This window comes from Protobothrops mucrosquamatus, unplaced genomic scaffold (genome assembly GCF_001527695.2).
Source record: "Protobothrops mucrosquamatus isolate PMUCROS unplaced genomic scaffold, P.Mucros_1.0 scaffold3065, whole genome shotgun sequence".
Lineage (NCBI taxonomy): Eukaryota > Metazoa > Chordata > Lepidosauria > Squamata > Viperidae > Protobothrops > Protobothrops mucrosquamatus.
The window spans coordinates 53670-73605 of record NW_015389076.1 but is presented as its reverse complement, the minus strand read 5'-3'; the positions used below and the strand labels follow the sequence as shown (position 1 = coordinate 73605).

General features: G+C 44.4%; 1 protein-coding gene across 1 annotated transcript in view; it reads left to right on the top strand.

Moving 5' to 3' along the window:
* The window catches only part of LAMB4 (laminin subunit beta 4), a 56479-nt gene that overhangs the window by 4466 nt on the left and 32077 nt on the right, over positions 1-19936 (top strand). Inside the window, exons 4-14 of the mRNA XM_015826340.1 lie at positions 1706-1838; positions 3169-3242; positions 5013-5201; positions 5468-5531; positions 7102-7316; positions 9074-9194; positions 12237-12425; positions 13063-13242; positions 17393-17502; positions 18063-18142; positions 19251-19401. Coding sequence (XP_015681826.1) covers positions 1706-1838; positions 3169-3242; positions 5013-5201; positions 5468-5531; positions 7102-7316; positions 9074-9194; positions 12237-12425; positions 13063-13242; positions 17393-17502; positions 18063-18142; positions 19251-19401 — 1506 coding nt within the window. The remainder of the gene's footprint in view (positions 1-1705; positions 1839-3168; positions 3243-5012; positions 5202-5467; positions 5532-7101; positions 7317-9073; positions 9195-12236; positions 12426-13062; positions 13243-17392; positions 17503-18062; positions 18143-19250; positions 19402-19936) is intronic.

Genomic DNA, 19936 nt, shown 5'->3' with positions numbered 1-19936 from the left:
TCAATGCCAATGGTGTTCAAGTGGTGCTCCAGTTGTTTTGGAATTGCACCTAAGGCGCCTATTACTATTGGTACTACTTTTGCTTGCTTTTGCCACAGTCTTTCTATTTCTATTTGTAGGTCTCTGTATTTTGTTATCTTCTCCAGTTCTTTCTCGTCTATTCTGCTGTCTCCAGGCACTGCCACGTCCACTATCCAGAATTATTATTATTATTATTATTATTATTATTATTATTATTATTATTATTATTATTATTATTATTATTATTATTATTATTATTATTATTATTATTATTATTATTATTATTACCTTGGAGATCTTCTAGTTCAACCTTCTACTCAAGCAGGAGATCCTATGTCATTTCAGACAAATGACTGTCCAGTCTTTTCTTGAAAACGTCCAGCGTTGGCATTAAGTTTGGCATTCAGTTTGCACTGGGTTCACTTCTATAATCCCACCCCAATTTGGAACACATTTAAGACAGCCCATCCCTCTCTTAGGGGCTTCAGCTGGCTAGTCCCAATCACGTGGCCTCGTGTCACGAAGCTAATCTGCTTTCTCCCTCCCTGGGTGCGATTTTCCTGGAAAGAGAATAAACAGAAATGGTGAGACTTTTCAGGAAAGGAAACAGGCAGAAACAGACGCAGGAGGCCAACCCTTGTAAGATGACACCATCTCTCATCTCTGTCAAATTGCACAAATGAGGCAGCCGTTCCCTTCTCACTTCTGAGAGCAAAGAAGCAGGTAAGGGTGAAAAGTGCAGGGTGTGTACAAAGGACTTTTCTGTGAACTTATCTCCCTTGCAATTTTGGCACTTGCAAAAACAATCTTGGGTGGTTTATGCAAAAGTGGGGGGAATTGAAATCCACCGGTCTACTAAGAAACCATCGCTGCTGAACCCCCAAATGTGACGGACGAGAAACAACGGTTGGAAACTGATCGAAGAGAGAAGCAGCCTGGAACGAAGGAGAAACTTCCTGACAGTGAGGACAATCAACCAGTGGAAGAGCTTGCCACCAGAAATCGTGGGCGCTCCATCACTGGAGGTTTTTAAGAAGAGACTGGACATTCACCTGTCTGAGACGGTAGGGTTAGGGTTACGTCACCACGAACTCGGAGAGCAAAATGGACATTGCCAATGAATTCGGAGTGCTTGGGTGTGGTTAGGAGGGCACTGACTTTTTTAGCCTGCCCTATTTATGTTTCCTGGTAAAATACATGGAAAAATCCCATTGGAGGAAAATTCCACTTAGGGTTAGGGTTAGGTCACCATGAACTCGGAGAGCAAAATGGACATTGCCAACAAATTCGGAGTGCTTGGGTATGGTTAGGAGGGCACTGACTTTTCTAGCCTGCCCTATCTATGTTTCCTGCTAAAATACATAGGAAAATCCCATTGGAGGAAAATTCCACTTAGGGTTAGGGTTAGGTCACCATGAACTCGGAGAGCAAAATGGACATTGCCAACAAATTCGGAGTGCTTGGGTATGGTTAGGAGGGCACTGACTTTTCTAGCCTGCCCTATCTATGTTTCCTGGTAAAATACACGGGAAAATCCCATTGGAGGGCGCGCATGCCCAGAGAGGGCTCTGCGTGCCACCATGGGTATAGGTTCTCCTGCTTGAGCAAGGGGCTGGACTAGAAGACCTCCAATAGACCTTCCAGCTCTATTCTATTCTTTGTGTTTGTGTCTACCCTTTTCTAGGAGAAGAAAAAATGTTTCACCTGCGATTCCAGGCACCCCTATCACCCACTCTCCCAAGCCAACAGTCACTCCATCGAAAACGTCGTCGCACGTTTGGAACGCGATTGGAAGAAGTGGTGGCAATCTGAAAACGGTGAGTGGTTTTGGCTGGTTTTATTTCTTTAGTCAATTTGGTTTGGCTGTCATCTGCTCAACTTCTAATCTGATGATCCCAAGAGCAAAGTGGCAAATCCCTGTCTCTGGATGATATTGTCCGAAAGCTTAACATTTGTTTGTAGCAATGCCAGTTTATGAAATTATCCAACTAAACCAATTGATGGCTTGGAGCCTAACACCAAGCAGAGCGACAGCCTTCTCCTGCAACACAATTTCACATTTGGAACTACAGGAGGTGGTTAATTATTTGCAGCAACATTGAATATTTTCTATTTAGCAGAATAACAGAGCTAGAAGGGACCTTGGAGGTCATCTAGTCCAACCCCCTGCTCAAGCAGGAGACCCTATATCGTTTCAGACAAATGGCTGTCCAGTCTTTTCTTAAAAGCCTCCAGTAATGGAGCACCCACAAATTATGAAGGCAGGTTGTTCCACTGGTTGATTGTTATCACTGTTAGGAAGTTTCACCTTAGTTCTAGGTTGCTTCTCTCCTTGATTAGTTTCCATCCGTTGCTTCTTGTCCTGACTTCAGGTGCTTTGGAAAATAAGTTGATCCCCTCTTCTTTGTGGCAACCCCTCAAATATTGGAAGACTGCTATCATGTCACCCCTAGTCCTTCTTTTCACTAGACTAGCCATACCCAATTCCTGCAACTGTTCTTCATGTTTTAGTCTCCAGGCCTTTGTTGCTTTTCTCTGCACTCTTTCCAGAGTCTCAATATTTTTTTTTATAATGTGGTGATCAGAACTGGATGCACTATTCCAGGTATGGAATACCTGGATGCTAAAGATTTAAAGATGCTAAAGTGACATTAGTCCATGCAATTGTGTTGGGAAAAAAAAACAAGAAGCAAGAAATAAAACGGATCAAAAAAAATTATATTTGAATGTTTGCAATTTTTATTTCAATTATCTGTGACTCTAATACATCAATTCATTATTATCCAAAATTAATGGAATTAGATATAGGAAGAATTTGTGCTTGGTAAGGCTTGCAGATTGGGGGATATTCCTTGCAAAATAATTGTGATTATTCTGATATTAATCAAGATAATTATAAAAATTGCTTGAAAGTTGGAAGCATAAGCCATGCAATTGAGTTACTTAAGCCAAAAAAATTAACCTCAGAGGTACCACAAAATGTCAATCCTTTGGCAATTTTATTTTGAAAATAAAATATATCTTTGAAGTGGTTTCTATAAGATAGACCCTAAATGCAATTAATTCATCAGAAAGAGGGGGGATAAATATTTCTTGTTCCTGCTTTTTTAATTTCCTATTATCTGCATCTGGTTTATTAATTTGCAGGTGTTGACCATGTCAGTATTCAGTTGAACTTGGAAAATATGTTTCAGTTCAGCCATCTTATCCTGACCTTCAAGGTACCTTTATACAAAGCCACAAAATACAGTACTTAAATTATTTAATAGCCTAGCAATTATTTAGAGTGGGTAATGCTAAGGCAATTTCTGCTTTTATGTTTTTTTAAAATAGATATGATGCAGTTCAGAATTACTTAGCTGTTGTTGACTGGGGTTTGTGATCACCTGGAAGGCAATCCACCTTTTTCAAAAAGAATATACAATTCTCATATTTTACTAGCAAGAAAGCAGTGTGTGTGTGTGTGTGTGTGTGTGTGTGTGTGTGTGTGTGTGTGTGTATGCAGAAACACTCTTTCAGCATTTCTTCCTATTTAGGATTTCCTAAATTTAGCCTATTTAGAATTTCAAAACAGGCACTTTAGCCTGACTTCATGATGCCAAGATCTGTAACGGATCCACATAAACCGTTCATGCTTCAGCTACCATTTATAGCAACAGTTCAATGAAACGTATCGTCTCCTGAGCTTTTAAATCTGATTTAATCCGATTAAGTGTATTTACACATGAGACTTGTGGCAACAGGTAAAATAAGGAGAGATCTGCAGTATGTGTTTTAGGAAGAGTGCGCAGATTGATTGTATTTTATTGATGGCTTAGGGCAGGGGTCTTCAAACTTGGCCCTTTTATGACGTGTGGACTTCAACTCCCAGAATTCCTCAGCCAGTGTGCCTGGCTGAGGAATTCTGGGAGTTGAAGTCCACAAGTCATAAAAGGGCCAAGTTTGAAGACCCCTGGCTTAGGGTGTTTACCAATATTTGCAGCTAATCGATCTGATCAGTCTAGTACCAAGTGAGTCTATTTTTTTGCTACCAGATAGAAATGTTTCTATATCAGATCCCAGATGAACAGATAATATATACAGTCAAATGGGAATGCTGGGAACATGCTCTAAAATGGTTGTACCCAATATATTATTTAATTACATCCGTTGCACAGTCAGCCATGTGTTTAGACTGGATTTGGTATTTTTGTTCACCTATAGAGTCCTTCCCAAGGGTTAGGATAGGCAGATGTTGTGTAATAGTGTTAATGGTATTGATACAGGATGGAAGTTGTTCTGAGTAAAGCTGCTGTTGAATGAAAAATCTTCATCAAGGTCCAGTCCAAGCCGGGAATAAACAAAATGGAGACTGCTTTAGAAAGAAGGTTGGAGTTTACTGCGTTGCAGAACCAGACAGAAGTGTGGTTCTGGAGCAGCTGATCACATGGAGCTGGGAGTGGTGGGTTTTTATACCTTCTTGGGCTTTTGTGTTTGGAGTTGTTCCTGTTCCTATGGCGTGAACCTTGACCTGAGGTTCAGTGTGCCCCTTTTGGTATTCTAATGGTGTTGTGTAGAATAGCTTGACTCCTTCTTCTTTGGGGCAACCTCTGAGATATTGGAATGGTGGTTTAGAATTGTGGTAGCTATGCAAGAGGGGGAAAAACAGATTGGAGACATGCCATCAATAAATATTGGGCACTAAATATTTATTTTTAGTTAATTATCATAAACTTTTCTAGGTAACAGCTCAGTTGCATGTTTACTATCCTCTTTAATTGGATTGAGATCCAATCAGGTCACTTTCTTCAAATATATGCCAGTTTCATTTTAGGTCATTGTAAACTCTTGAAAAGAACTCTTTTATAGAGGCATGGTGAAACCTGAATCTGCCCAGTGTTTGTTCACAATAATAAATGGACAATATTAAGTAATACAGGGGTATCAGATGCTTAAGTGTTCATAATGTAAATCTTCAACCAAACATCAATTTGAAGTTGCATCTCTTGCAGACATTTCGTCCTGCCGCCATGTTGGTGGAACGCTCTGCCGATTACGGTCAAACTTGGAAAGTGTACAGATATTTTGCCCAAAATTGTGCGGCTTCTTTCCCCGACATTCCTTCAAAACCAGCCGAAGCGGTTGGGGACCTTGTCTGTGACTCCAAATATTCAGATATCGAACCGTCAACTGAAGGGGAGGTACGTTGATTATTGGACTTCAGTTATTTTGATTCTCCATGCAATTACAAAAGTCATGATGTACAGATCTAGTCAAGCTTCCTTGAAGTCAGAAAGCTTCCAGACCTTTTTTTACGGTTCATTCTGTGGTTAAGGATTGGCCAATAATAATAATAATAATAATAATAATAATAATAATAATAATAATAATAATAATAATGTACTTCAGATCAGTTCTTTTGCCTCCGTGCACTTAACCTTATAAATATTATTTTGGATGTTGGCAGGTCATTTTCAAAGTTCTGGATCCCACCTTTGAAATAGAAAATGTGTATGATCCATACATCCAAGGTAGGAACCGTTGGAATTTTAACAGTCCTTTACCAATTTTTCTTTACTTCGAAACAACATTTTGTGGCTTCTTGGCAGAACACCATTGTTAATAAAGAGTTAGAAATTCTACCTGCATCAGCAGGTAAAAACGTTATTGGGTGAAATGACTGAACAGAGATTTGGAGAGCGTTGCAATGTGAATTAATTTGAAATTAATTTCTACACCTTCGTCTCTTCTCTTCGTCAACTGTTATGGGAATTACAGCTAATCCTTAATTTACAAAGTTCATTTAGTGACCGTTCAAAGTTACAAGGGCACTAAAAAAAGTGACTTATGACCATTTAACACAGGGGCAGGCAACCTTGGGCCTTTTATGACTGGTGGACTTCAACTCCCAGAATTCCTCAGCCAGCATGGCTCAGCTTGGAAACCTCTCCCTTTCCCCTCAGCGTGGCTAGCTCAGGAATTCTGGGAGTTGAAGTCCACGAGCCATAAAAGAGCCAAGGTTGCCTACCCCTGGTTTAACACATGACCGTTGCCGCATTTCTGTAGTCACGTGATCAAAATTCAGATGCTTGGCAACTGACTCGTATTTAAGACAGTTGTTGTGTTATGACGGGGTACTGCAACCGTCATAATTAGGAGTCAGTTGCCAAGTGTCTGAATGTCGATCACGTGACCCTGGAGATGCTACAACGGCAAGTGTGAAAACCGGTCATAAGTCCCTTTTTTCAGTGCCAATGTAACTTTGAACGGTCACTAAATGAACTGTCGTAAGTCGAGGACGTCCTGTATTTCCTTGCTTTCTAAGACAGCTTGCCAAAGTTATTTATTTATTTATTAATTTGTTTATTTATTTATTATGTCAGCCATCTCCTCTACAAGATGACTCCGGTGTTTACAGGTTATAAAACAAATTAAGTATAGTTAAAAGATTTTTTTTTAAAAAATTAAAACAACACAAAGTTAAAAATATTATGAAGAACTACACAAAAAACAAACTAAGACAGTTAAGAGCCAGATGGGACAGGCATGAAGTCTTTCAACCCATCAGCCATCATTATAATAATATAGGGATATCATACTACAGTGGTGGCGAACCTATGGCACGGGTGCCAGAGGCGGCACTCAGAGCCCTCTCTGTGGGCACGCGCGCTATCGCCCCAGTCCTAGGCCTTCAGCTGGGTTTTATAAAACCTTTTCGCTTTAGGCCTCCACTGCTGTGTGCAAAAAAAAAAAAGGTTCAATCAATCAGTCAATTTCAACTTCTCGCGGGAAAAAAAAAGATCTTGCAAAGTTGGAATTGATTGATTGAACTTTTTAGTCCCACCCAGTCTGCCATTACCACCGCAGCCATGCCCACCCAATGGGCCACGCCCAGCCAATGGGCCACACCCTCCCAATTGGCCACACCCAGCCAATGGGCCACACCCACCCGGCACCCGACGATGCATAAGTGGGTTTTGGGTTGCAGTTTGGGCACTCGGTCTCTAAAAGGTTCGCCATCACTGTCATATTACATCCACCGTTATGGATATGATTTGGAGCTCAGTTAATTTCCCATTTCCCCACATTTTCACCCAGCAGACCTGGTTGCTTTTACAAATCTGAGAATCAACTTTACAAAGCTTCACGTGTTGGGAGACACTTTGCTGGGAGAAAAGAAAGGCAAACTTCTGGAAAAATACTACTACGCCCTGTATGAAATGGTTGTTCGTGGGAGCTGCATGTGCAACGGCCATGCCAGATACTGTGGCCCTGGGGAAAATCTGCGAGGGGACGTCTTCCACCAGCCTGGGATGGTGAGTTGAAAGAGCTCTCTCTCCAGGAGACTTCATCTGAGCACAAAGTTGTCAGGGAAACTGTCATGCCTCCGTCTCTGAGGACGACATGGAGTTCCCTGTTGAGGCCCAGGAGGGGGTGTCTGTGGCTTCGGAGGACTGTGGGGAGCAACAGGCTGAAGCAGGCCAGGGCCCTTCAAGTTTGGAACAGGGAAGGCAGAGCTCAGGCGAGGAGCAAGGCCCCTCCCCACCAGATCCCAGAGCAAGGAGAGCAGAGAGGAGGAGGGAACAAAGGAGGCAGGCTCACTTGCTGGGAGGAGAGCGTCATGCCCTACTTTACAAGGCACACCTGGGGAGTAGGCATTTAAGGAGATGCTGTGGGGTGGGGCATTTGCCAGGAACAAACGTGAACTCTTGTGATGTGAGCTCTTGTACCTGGACTCTTTGTATCTTGGATCAAGCTTGTTTCCTGCTGAGTTCTCCTTGCTGTCTTCCGTTTTGCAGTTTGCAGGTTACAGGCAAGCTGGGCATTGAAAAGATCATACTTTGTTATCTGTTTTACTTTAAAGAACTGTTGAACTCCGTTGACTGTTTTATTGAACTTGTGCCAGCATATGTGGGGGCTGTTGGGTGAACGTTGGCGGTGCTTACAAAGACAATTATTCTGACCAGCTAATTGCTTTGCCTCCGTTCGGGGCCCTGGGTCATCACAGAAACACTGCAGTAATATTGTCTGAGAAGAAGCAGCACAGCCTGAGGGTGGAGTCAAGAGAGGATTTAGCCTAGAATCGTTACGTTGTCACAAAGGATCCAAGTCCAATCCTCTTGAATTCTATTAACTCTGATCTAGCATCAATTTAGTGTTGACCGTTAATTGACTAGATTCTGGTATATAGGCACGAGCAATAAATTAGCTTAACTGGAAGTTAATGTGTGATCCTGATTCTTTGCACCTGACAAATACTCCTAAGTACAGCTAGGACAGTGATGGCGAACCTTTTAGAGACCGAGTGCCCAAAAACTAACCCTGCCCCTACTCCGCCCCCACCCTGTTCCCCACCCTGCCTGCCCACAGGGTCACTCACCGCCTCCAGGGCCCGCCGCAGATCGCCCAGGCAGTCCAGCAGCGCCATGGCGGCCATGCCCTCTGCCCGCACCCTGCAGCATCAACTGCGCGATGGGGCATGAGGGCAGAGTCTTGTCCATGCTGCCTGGCTCCCATGTCCTTGGCTGTGCTGCTCCGTGTGGGCCACGCTCAGGGGCGACTCTCCTCCAGGGGGGCTGCTTGGTAGGAGGGGGCTGTGGGGGAAGAAGGGGCTGGGGCAACAGCACGTGTGCCCACAGAGAGGGCTCTGAGTGCCGCCTCTGGCACGCGTGCCATAGGTTCGCCACCACTGGACTAGATTCTGGTATCTAGGCACGAGCAATAAATTAGCTTAACTGGAAGTTAATGTGTGATCCCGATTCTTCGCACCTGACAAATATTCCTAAGTACAGCTAGGACATAGATATCTGAGTACCCATCAGGCTATCATAATGCATTTTAACTCGGTCGTTCTTGTGTCCAAACATTCTACACGTTGGGTGCTCTTAAGATGATGCCTCTTAAAATAGCAGAGTTTGATAGCGATAGGCAATGACCTACGCACATTTTATTGTGGATATGCAGTTTAATCCTGTGGCCCTTGTCCAAAGTTTATTTCTAGCAGGCCACATTAGAGGAACGCAAAGCACCGATGCTGACATGCACTTCCATAATCTTCATTGATGTGTTCCAGGTGCAGGGAAACTGTCTCTGTGAGCACAACACAGACGGTCTGTCCTGTGAACGATGCAAAGATTTCTACAATGATGTCCCTTGGAGGCCAGCTGAAGGATCCCAGGAAAATGCTTGCCGAAGTATTCCAGTGATTGGCTTACTTTTTACCAGATTTTTGGATAATAATCGCCTATGGTTCTGTTGAATATTTAATGGCATGGCAGTATCAAGCTCCGGAGAAATCAGGAGATTCAGGCAGTTCAAATGAGTATAAAGATTTATTGCAAGCTTAAGGTCTCTACAAGAATCTGACCAACTAACAGTCAAGGGAAATGAGCAGGAGATAAGAATAGAAAAGAATTCAAGGTGGGCTAGACTTAGATCTCTTGTGGGTGCGCAGCCTGGTCACCTTCTACAGTCAGACCGAAATTTTATTCTACAGGTAGTCCTCAGTTAATGATCATTCGTGGGTTGATTGTTTGACGCGACGACTGCGTTGAACGCGGAGACTTAAGGCCTGTCCTTGAAGTTGCAGCCATAACAGTGTGCCTTGGTCATACATTGGTGATTTGGGTGCTTAGCAACTGGCCTGAAATTATGATGTTGCAGCACCCCATAGCCTTATGATTGCCTTCGCAATCTCCACAGCTGGCTTCCAATGAGCAAAATCTATAGAAAAGACGAAAGGAAGTAGTAAACGATGATCACAGGACCTCATGCCCAACAACGGCAACCAGCGCTGCTGTAGTAACTTGATGCAGTTGTGTCATTATGGTTTATGACCACATGGCTTAGCAATGGAGTTTCAGGTTCCCATGACAATCGTTAACCGAGGACTACCTGTATTTCATTTTAATTATTTATACCGGTGCCTGTATCGCAACTGTGACCTTGGGTGGTGTAAATACATTAAAGCAAAAGCTGCAACCTATAACCAAAGAAACCCAACTTTCAAACAATTAATCCTGATCACAAAAATCACATCAGCAACGTAGCTAGCCTAATCTCCTGGCTGAAACCTTTGGAGTCTTCCAAGCCAAAGTGTCATGGTTGTGATAGATCAGGGGTGTCAAACTCAATTTCATTGAGGGCCACATCAGCATTGCAGTTGCCCTTGGGGGGCTGGGTGGGTGTGGCCAGGGTGGGTGTGGCCTACTGGGTGGTCGTGGATGGAGTGGGTGTGGCCTACTGGATGGGCATGGCCAGCTCTACATTGTTTGCATCAAGGGTGCCTGTGGGGGCCTGGGCAGGAGTGGGACAGATCTGAGGGTCTCTGGCAGAAGGGGGTGGGATGGGGGCAAGCGCCAAGACATGGTCCATTTCTTCATTTCTCGCATGGTCCATTTCTTCATTCCTCACCTCCCCAGCATGCACCCAGCGAGGCTGGTTCCTCGCTGTTTCTAGATGGCCTTGTGGAGCTAAGACTGAATGCGTTTCAGCATAGCTGGCCACCACAAAATTGTACATTGGCTCCCGGCCGGCCTGGGCCAGGGCCAAGGCAGCGGGGGCCGTTCCCTCACTGTTTCCAGGATGGCTTTGCGGGCCACATGAAACCACTTTGCGGGCTACATCCGGCCCCCGAGCCTTGTGTTTGACATGTCTGTGATAGATGAATCTCAGATTCTTCACTGAGTCAAAGTCTTGCAAGAGGCAAATATGGTTGGGTTCCTCTAGATTTTGGGGAAGATGCTGTTCCACAGGTTGGCCCTGCCCCAGAAAAGGCACAATTCCTGGGTTCGATAAGACGGCGTCGCTTTATGAAAGGGACCAATCTCTGCAGATCTGGTGGGAGATTGGCTGGTGCTATGCCAGATAATGCTTTAGACTAGAGCAGGGGTGTCAAACTTGAAATGTCAGGTGATGTGTCACGAAGTATCGCAACTTTTTTTCCATGGCTGACAATGAAGTGGGCGTGGTTTCACCATGACACATCCAGTCTGCGGGCCGGCCGTTTGACACCCCTGCTTTAGAGGCAATAAAGTATAAATTAAATAAAAAATAATGAAATGAAATGAAACAAACAGCGTTTTATGGGCAATACAATCTGTGCTGCGGCCCCTGTCCTTTGGAACATCTCGCCACCGGAAGTGAGATCCACCTCCCATCTTTCTGATCTTCTGGAAGAGCTTCAAAACTTCGCTCTGGCAAATAGCTTGGGGCCCCGGTGCAGACGCGCTATGCTGGAGATGGTTGAGTGAGAGAGAAAAACCCGCCCTAGGACCATCTTGGTTTTTCATTTTCATTTAATTGTACATTTTAATGCTTTTATAGTTATGCTTCTGGGGGGGGGGCACGATGGCTCAGCAGTTAAAGGTGGTGAGCTTGTCAGCTGGAAAGCTGACATCCTGGGTTTGAGATCCGAGCGCCATGCAATGGGGTGAGCTCCCCCTTCCTTGTTCCAGTTCCTGTCCACTTAGCCGTTCGAAAGCACGCAAGTGCGACTAGACCAGTGGTGGCGAACCTATGGCACGGGTGCCAGAGGCAGCACTCAGAGCCCTCTCTGTGGGCACGCTCACTGTCGCCCCAGTCCTAGGCCTTCAGCTGGGTTTTATAAAACCTTTTCGCTTTAGGCCTCCACCGCCGTGTGCAAAAAAAAAAAAGGTTCAATCAGTCAATTTCAGTTTTTTGCGGGGAAAAAAAAGATCTTGCAAAGTTGGAATTGATTGATTGAACTTTTTAGTCCCAGCCAGTCTGCTGTTACCACCACAGCCACGCCCACCCAATGGGCCACACCCAGCCAATGGGCCGCACCCACCCGGCACTCGACGATGCATAAGTGGGTTTTGGGTTGCAGTTTGGGCACTCAAGTCTCTAAAAGGTTCGCCATCACTGGACTAGATTAATAGGTACCACTTCGATGGGAAAAATAACAGTGTGGTCAATGGGCCTCAGGGTTTAGCCATGCTGGCCACATGACCACGGAAATGTGTTCAGACAACGCTGGCTCCGTCATCCAAGAAATGGAGATGAGTATTAGAGTCGGACATGACTGGGCAGGGGAAACCTTTACCTTTACGCTTCTATGTGCTGCAAGCTGCCTAGGATCCCTTTGGATAGTGAGACAGGTGGCATATAAATTAAATAAATACAGGAAATAACCCCTTTCACTATAGTCATACTCTTGGATGTATCTGGTTCCTACTGTTGTACGAAGGCCCCATTACATTTGCTGTCTGTTTCAGAATGCGAATGCAACAGTCATTCGGAAACTTGCCACTTTGATATGGCTGTGTACCTTGCTAACAACCGTACGACTGGCGGAGTTTGTGAAGACTGTCAACATAACACAACGGGGCAGCACTGTGAGCGATGCAAGCCTTTCTTTTACCAAGATCCTCAGAAGGCCATGACGGATCCTCACGTGTGTATCGGTAAGTAATAATAATAATAAAGTTGGAAGGGACCTTGGAGGTCATCTAGTCCAACCCCCTGCTCAGGCAGGAAACCCTATACCATTTCGGACAAACGGCTGTCCAGTCTCTTCTTAAAAACCTCCAGTGTTGGAGCACCCACAACTTCTGGAGGCAAGTTGTTCCGCTGATTAATTGTTCTAACTGTCAGGAAGTTTCTCCTTAGTTCTAGGTTGCTTCTCTCCTTGATTAGTTTCCATCCATTGCTTCTTGTCCTGCCTTCAGGCGCTTTGGAGAATAGCTTGACTCCCTCTTCTTTGGGGAAGCCCCTGAGATACTGGAACACTGCTATCATGTCCCCCCTCGTCCTTCTCTTCATTAAACTAGACATACCCAATTCCAGCAACCGTTCCTTATATGTTTTAGCCTCCAGTCCCCTGATCACCTTTGTTGCTCTTCTCTGCACTCTTTCTAGAGTCTCAACATCTTTTTTACATCGTGGTGTAAAAGCTCTTGTGAGATGATCCAGAGGGCTGGATTCAGACAATTCGTAGGACTTGCTATGAACTTGTTTGATTTGACTCGCATGAATTTGGATGATGTTTCCAAACCGTTACCCTGCTCCCTCGTATATCGGTATCTGTCTGTCTGTCCCTAGCTTGTGACTGCGATCCGGAAGGTGCTCTGCAAAACGGACTGTGCCAGAGTCATTCCGATCCTGTCCTCGGAACCATTGCTGGCCAGTGTCTTTGCAAGCCCAACGTCGAAGGAGGCCATTGTGGCAAGTGCAAGCCACACTACTATGGAATAAATGGAAGCGATCCGCTTGGCTGTCAACGTACGGGTTTTTCTTTTGTTTTTTCTTGTGGTCCAGGTCTTGAAGATTTAAGTCAGAGAGAAAAACATAGGCACAAGTTGTATTTCAAAGTACTCAGTTGCCTGCCTTGAAATTCTATCATTTCACTGATTCTTCGCTGCAGGGAGAAGTATATGAAGAAATTTTTTACACCGTTTTAAGTATGAACAAATGTTTACAGTAGTGGCCAAAATTGTGGAAACCTTTTGGGAAAAGTGTATTTTTGAAGTTGGATAGCTAATAACACCACTTTTTTTGGAGTAGTACCATAAAATTATACATCAATGGAAAGATAATTTAATCAAGAATGTAATGCAACAAAGTTTGTTCAGTTATCTGTATTCTATGAAACGTTATAACCAAATAACCAGAAAAAGGAAGCACAACTTGCTTAGGTTGATCTCAGGTAGCTTTCCTTCATCTGATTGTAGCCAATGAGCAGGAATGTTTAGAGAGTCAATCAGGTGTCCTCTTGTTTTGGCAATGAGCCAATCAGATCACAGTAGGATTCAGTGATCGATGTCACACATTGAAGCTGAGAGGAGGACATTTGTCAGTGTGTTACGTGATCGCTATCAAGTTGGTTGGGTTTTTGTGTGTTCTTTCATTGAGTGAGCTTGCAAAACGTAATAAAATTAAAGTCATGGTGCAAAGAGTTGACTGGTGACCCAGAAAGCGATGTAAAATAGTATTATCAAGTGAACAAGGCTGCAGTTGTAAAGAAATTAGAAGAAAAATTGGTGGAAACTTAACCATTTCTACTGTACACTTTTCCCAAAAGGTTTCCACAATTTTGGCCACTACTGTAGGTTAGCTTCTGTCACGTGCTGTCCTGAAATGAAGAGAAACAAACATTTTAAGGGGAAAAAGAAACCTTCATGTTTTCAGCTGAAGCACTTATCCCATGGGTTACAAAATTGTTTTGAAATGGTTCCCTTGTGCCTCTCAGCTCTTTGTGGGGAATGAAAGGAGAGTCTCAGAAAGAGTACTAACAACCAGATGACTGCAAGGGGTATAAATCCTTCCATTCCCCACCATTCAGTCAGGACCGAAGAAGCTTCTTGGATGAGAAGCAAAACGTCCTCAAGGAAAAACAAGGAAAAAGCATCTTTGGGGAAAGCAAATAACGACACAAGCATTGCACTGTTGCAACTCAAGCTCTGCCCCTTTGGTAGTGGACTATGAAATTGCACACAGGTATAGATAGGATGCTGCAATCTCACTATACTTGTTACAAGAGCCGTGGTGGCGCAGTGGTTAGAATGCAGCTTTGCAGGCTCATTCTGCTCACTGCCAGGAGTTCGATCCTGACCAGCTCAAGGTTGACTCAGGCTTCCATCCTTCCAAGGTAAAATGAGGACCCAGATTGTTGAGGGCAATTATGCTGACACTTGTAAACAGATTAGAGAGGGCTGTAAAGTACTGTGAAGCAGTATATAAGTCTAAGTGCTATTGCGACATTGTTCTGACTAGCCCAGGGGTAGGCAACCTTGGCTCTTTTATGACTGGTGGACTTCAACTCCCAGAATTCCTGAGCCAGCATGGCTCAGCTTGGAAACCTCTCCCTTTCCCCTCAGCATGGCTGGCTGAGGAATTCTGGGAGTTGAAGTCCACGAGTCATAAAAGAGGCAAGGTTGCCCACCCTTGCCCTATATCAGGGGTCCTCAACCTTGGCAACTTTATGACTCGTGGACTTCAACTCCCAGAATTCCTGAGCCAGCATGGCTCAGCTTGGAAACCTCTCTCTTTCCCCTCAGCATGGCTGGCTAAGGAATTCTGGGAGTTGAAGTCCGCGAGTCATAAAACAGCCAAGCTTGCCTACCTCTGGCCTAGGCCTAGGCCGCTTTATGACTCGTGGACTTCAACTCCCAGAATTCCTGAGCCAGCCACGCTGAGGGGAAAGGGAGAGGNAACATCTTTTTTACATCGTGGTGTAAAAGCTCTTGTGAGATGATCCAGAGGGCTGGATTCAGACAATTCGTAGGACTTGCTATGAACTTGTTTGATTTGACTCGCATGAATTTGGATGATGTTTCCAAACCGTTACCCTGCTCCCTCGTATATCGGTATCTGTCTGTCTGTCCCTAGCTTGTGACTGCGATCCGGAAGGCGCTCTGCAAAACGGACTGTGCCAGAGTCATTCCGATCCTGTCCTCGGAACCATTGCTGGCCAGTGTCTTTGCAAGCCCAACGTCGAAGGAGGCCATTGTGGCAAGTGCAAGCCACACTACTACGGAATAAATGGAAGCAATCCGCTTGGCTGTCAACGTACGAGTTTTTCTTTTGTTTTTTCTTGTGGTCCAGGTCTTGAAGATTTAAGTCAGAGAGAAAAACATAGGCACAAGTTGTATTTCAAAGTACTCAGTTGCCTGCCTTGAAATTCTATCATTTCACTGATTCTTCGCTGCAGGGAGAAGTATATGAAGAAAATTTTTACACCGTTTTAAGTATGAACAAATGTTTACAGTAGTGGCCAAAATTGTGGAAACCTTTTGGGAAAAGTGTATTTTTGAGGTTGGATAGCTAATAACACCACTTTTTTTGGAGTAGTACCATAAAATTATACATCAATGGAAAGATAATTTAATCAAGAATGTAATGCAACAAAGTTTGTTCAATTATCTGTATTCTATGAAAAGTTATAGCCAAATAACCAGAAAAAGGAAGCACAACTTGCTTAGGTTGATCTCAGGTAGCTTTCCTTCATCTGATTGTAGCCAATGAGCAGGAATGTTTAGAGAGCCAATCAGGTGTCCTCTTGTTTTGGCAATGAGCCAATCAGATCACAGTAGGATTCAGTGATTGATGTCCTGTATTGAAGCTGAGAGGAGGACATTTGTCAGTGTGTTACGTGATCACTATCAACTTGGTTGGGTTTTTGTGTGTTCTTTCATTGAGTGAGCTTGCAAAACGTAATAAAATTAAAGTCATGGTGCAAAGAGTTGACTGGTTGCCCAGAAAGCGATGTAAAATAGTATTATTAAGTGAACAAGGCTACAGTTATAAAGAAATGAGAAGAAAAATGGGTGGAAACTTAACCAAAGGTGGCATTTCTACTGTACACTTTTCCCAAAAGGTTTCCACAAGTTTGGCCACTACTGTATGTTAGCTTCTGTCACGTGCTGTCCTGAAATGAAGGGGAATAAACATTTTAAGGGGAAAAAGAAACCTTCATATTTTCACCTTAAATGCTTATCCCACAGGTTACAAAAATGTTTTTAAATGGTTCCATTGTGCCTCTCAGCTCTTGGTGGGGAATGAGAGTCTCAGAAAGAGTACTAATGATCAGATGACTGCAAGGGGTATAAATCCTTCCATTCCCCACCATTCAGTCAGGACCGAAGAAGCTTCTTGGATGAGAAGCAAAACATCCTCAAGGAAACACAAGGAAAAAGCATCTTTGGGGAAAGCAAATAACGACACAAGTATTGCACTATTACAACTCAAGCTCTGCCCCTTTGATAGTGGACTATGAAATTGCACACAGGTATAGATAGGATGCTGCAATCTCACTATACTTGTTACAAGAGCCGTGGTGGCGCAGTGGTTAGAATGCAGCTTTGCAGGCTCATTCTGCTCACTGCCAGAAGTTCGATCCTGACCAGCTCAAGGTTGACTCAGGCTTCCATCCTTCCAAGGTAAAATGTGGACCCAGATTGTTGAGGGCAATTATGCTGACACTTGTAAACAGATTAGAGAGGGCTGTAAAGTACTGTGAAGCAGTATATAAGTCTAAGTGCTATTGCGACATTGTTCTGACTAGCCCAGAATTCCTGAGCCAGCATGGCTCAGCTTGGAAACCTCTCCCTTTCCCCTCAGCATGGCTGGCTGAGGAATTCTGGGAGTTGAAGTCCACAAGTCATAAAAGAGGCAAGGTTGCCTACCCCTGCCCTATATCAGGGGTCCTCAACCTTGGCAACTTTAAGACTTGTGGACTTCAGCTCCCAGAATTCCTGAGCCAGCCTGGCTCAGCTTGGAAACCTCTCCCTTTCCCCTCAGTGTGGCTGGCTGAGGAATTCTGGGAGTTGAAGTCCCCAAGTCATAAAAGAGCCAAGGTTGCCTACCCCTGGCCTAGCCCGTCAGACGTTTCTGCTTCTCACCCAGACGGTGATCTGGAATTCTGTCTTTTCAGCCTGCAGGTGTGACTTATTGGGAAGTTTGCCTTTCTCCATTTGCAACCCAGAATCTGGAGAGTGTGTATGCCAGGAATTTGTCACCGGACAACGTTGCGAACATTGTCTTGTACGTACTGGGAAGTTTTTCAAGCAGAGTTTCTTGCTTTGGACTTTCCTTGGTGTCGTTCCCTTCGTTTTCCCTGCCTTTTAATCCAAAGATCAGAGTCAATATATACAAATAGTCCTCAGCTTGCAACCGTTGGTTTAGTGACCGTTTGAAGTTACAACGGCGCTGAAAAAAAGTGACTTATGACCATTTTGCACGCCACTGTTGCAGCATGCCTGTGTCATGTGATCAAAATTCAGAGGCTTGGCAACTGACTCATATTTACGACGGTTGCAATGTCCTGGGGTCATGTGATCCCCCTTTGCCACCCTCTGACAAGCAAAGTCCATGGGGAAGCCGTATTCACTTAACAACCGTGTTACGAACTTAACAACTGCAGGGATTCACTTGATATCTGCAGCAAGAAAGATCTTAAAATGAGGCAGAGCTCACTTAACAAATGTCTCGTTTAGCGACATAAATTTGGGGCTCAATTGTGGCCGTACGTCGAGGGCTACCCATATATTTTTAATTGAACTCACACACTGGGGTAATCCCTCCCCATTTCTTTTCTATTGTAGGAAGGATACTGGGGTCTTGGCAGTCATGCATATGGATGCTCGCCATGTGACTGTGACATTGGTGGTGCCTACAATAATTCGTAAGTTTCTATTTTAGCTCTTTCACGATATGAGATTGAATCCGCAGCAGTATTCATATTGAAAGTACTACGTGTGGGAGAAGGAATGGCAGATCCTGGGGTTGGAGTCAAGTAAGGAATCAGCCGAGAGTCCTTATGTTCCTACAAATGCAGTGGTGGGATTCAAAATACCTGAACAACCGGTTCTCTTATTGGGTGCAGGCCTGGGCCTCTGAGGCCTAGAACGGACTTCCGGAAGTGGCATTCATGCACTTCCGGTGGGCTGTTCTAGGCCTGGGAGGTCTCCTCCAGGCCTCTGAGGCCTAGAACAGACTTCCGGAAGTGGTATCCATGCACTTCCGGTGGGCTGTTTTCTAGGCCTGGGAGGCCTCCTCCAGGCCTCCAAGGCCTAGAACAGACTTCCGGAAGTGGCATCACACACTTAGGATCAGTTGTTCTAGGCCTGGGAGGCCTCCTCCAGGTCTCCGAGGCCTAGAACGGACTTCCGGAAGTGGCATCCATGCACTTCTGGCAGGCCTTTCTATATCTGGGAGGCCTCCTCCAGGCCTAGAACAGACTTCTAGAAGTGGTATCCACGCACTTCCGGTGGGCTGTTCTAAGCCTGGGAGGCCTCCTCCAGGCCTCCAAGGCCTAGAACGGACTTCCGGAAGTAGTGTGTATTCAGCCGGTTCTCCGAATTCAGCAAAATTTAGCTACCAGTTCTCCCGAACTGGTGCGAACCCAGCTGAATCCCACCACAGCACAAATGGTCTGTCCAACCCATTTTGAATAACTTATCTGGTGCCAACTGACTGCTAGTTGGTTAGATTCTTATGTATAAGTGTGAACAATACATCAGCTTAATTGGAACTTAATGTGTGATCCTGATTCTTCAACCCTGATAAGGAGAGAAGCAGAATTTTTAATAGGAGAACAGCTAAAAATAATTTAAGGGAGGTCTCAAGCACAGAATAGAATTAGATGTCAGTATCTTGAGGAAAGGCCCATGATGTATATGATTTTAGTTCTCATATGATCTATCAGCCCCCTTTAAGATGATTTCAAAGTCATAGCTTAGTCTTCTTTAGCTTCTTTTCACATTTTATTTTCCACTGTCGTTTCTTCCTAGGTGCGCACCTACCGATGGACAGTGTGACTGCCGACCTCATATAGTAGGCCGTCATTGCAGTGATCCAGCTGTAGGCTACTTTTTCTTACCTTTGGATTATTATATATATGAAGCTGAAGATTCAACACCACTCCTTGGACCTCTGCCCTTGGTATTTTAATTAATATGCACCGGGTCACAAATAGTAGAGATTAAGGGGTAGGATAGCCCATGTTGGACCAGCATGAAGCAAAAAACAACATAAAAAAGTAAAATTATAGGAAAAAGAAACTAGTGGATTTTATTTATTTGTGGTTGGCTGGAGTGGTGACCTAGAGGTGAAGATGCTTGCCTCCCACTCAGAAGATTGAGAATCCAATCCTAGGCGGCAGAAGATAGCACTTAGCAATAGCGCTTAGACTTATATAATGCTTCACAGGGCTTTACAGCCCTCTCTAAGCAGTTTACATAGTCGGCATATGGCCCCCCAACAATCTGGGCCCTCATTTTACCAACCTCCCAAGGATGGAAGGCTGAGTCAACCTTGAGCGGGGGAGACTCGAACTGCTGAACTGCTGGCAGCTGGCAGTCAGCAGAAGTAGCCTGCAGTACTGCATTCTAACCACTGCGCCATCAGGGCTCATGTTGTCTGTTAGGGCACAAAGAGAAAATATTTGTTGTGAACTCCACATAGGCATCAGGAAGGG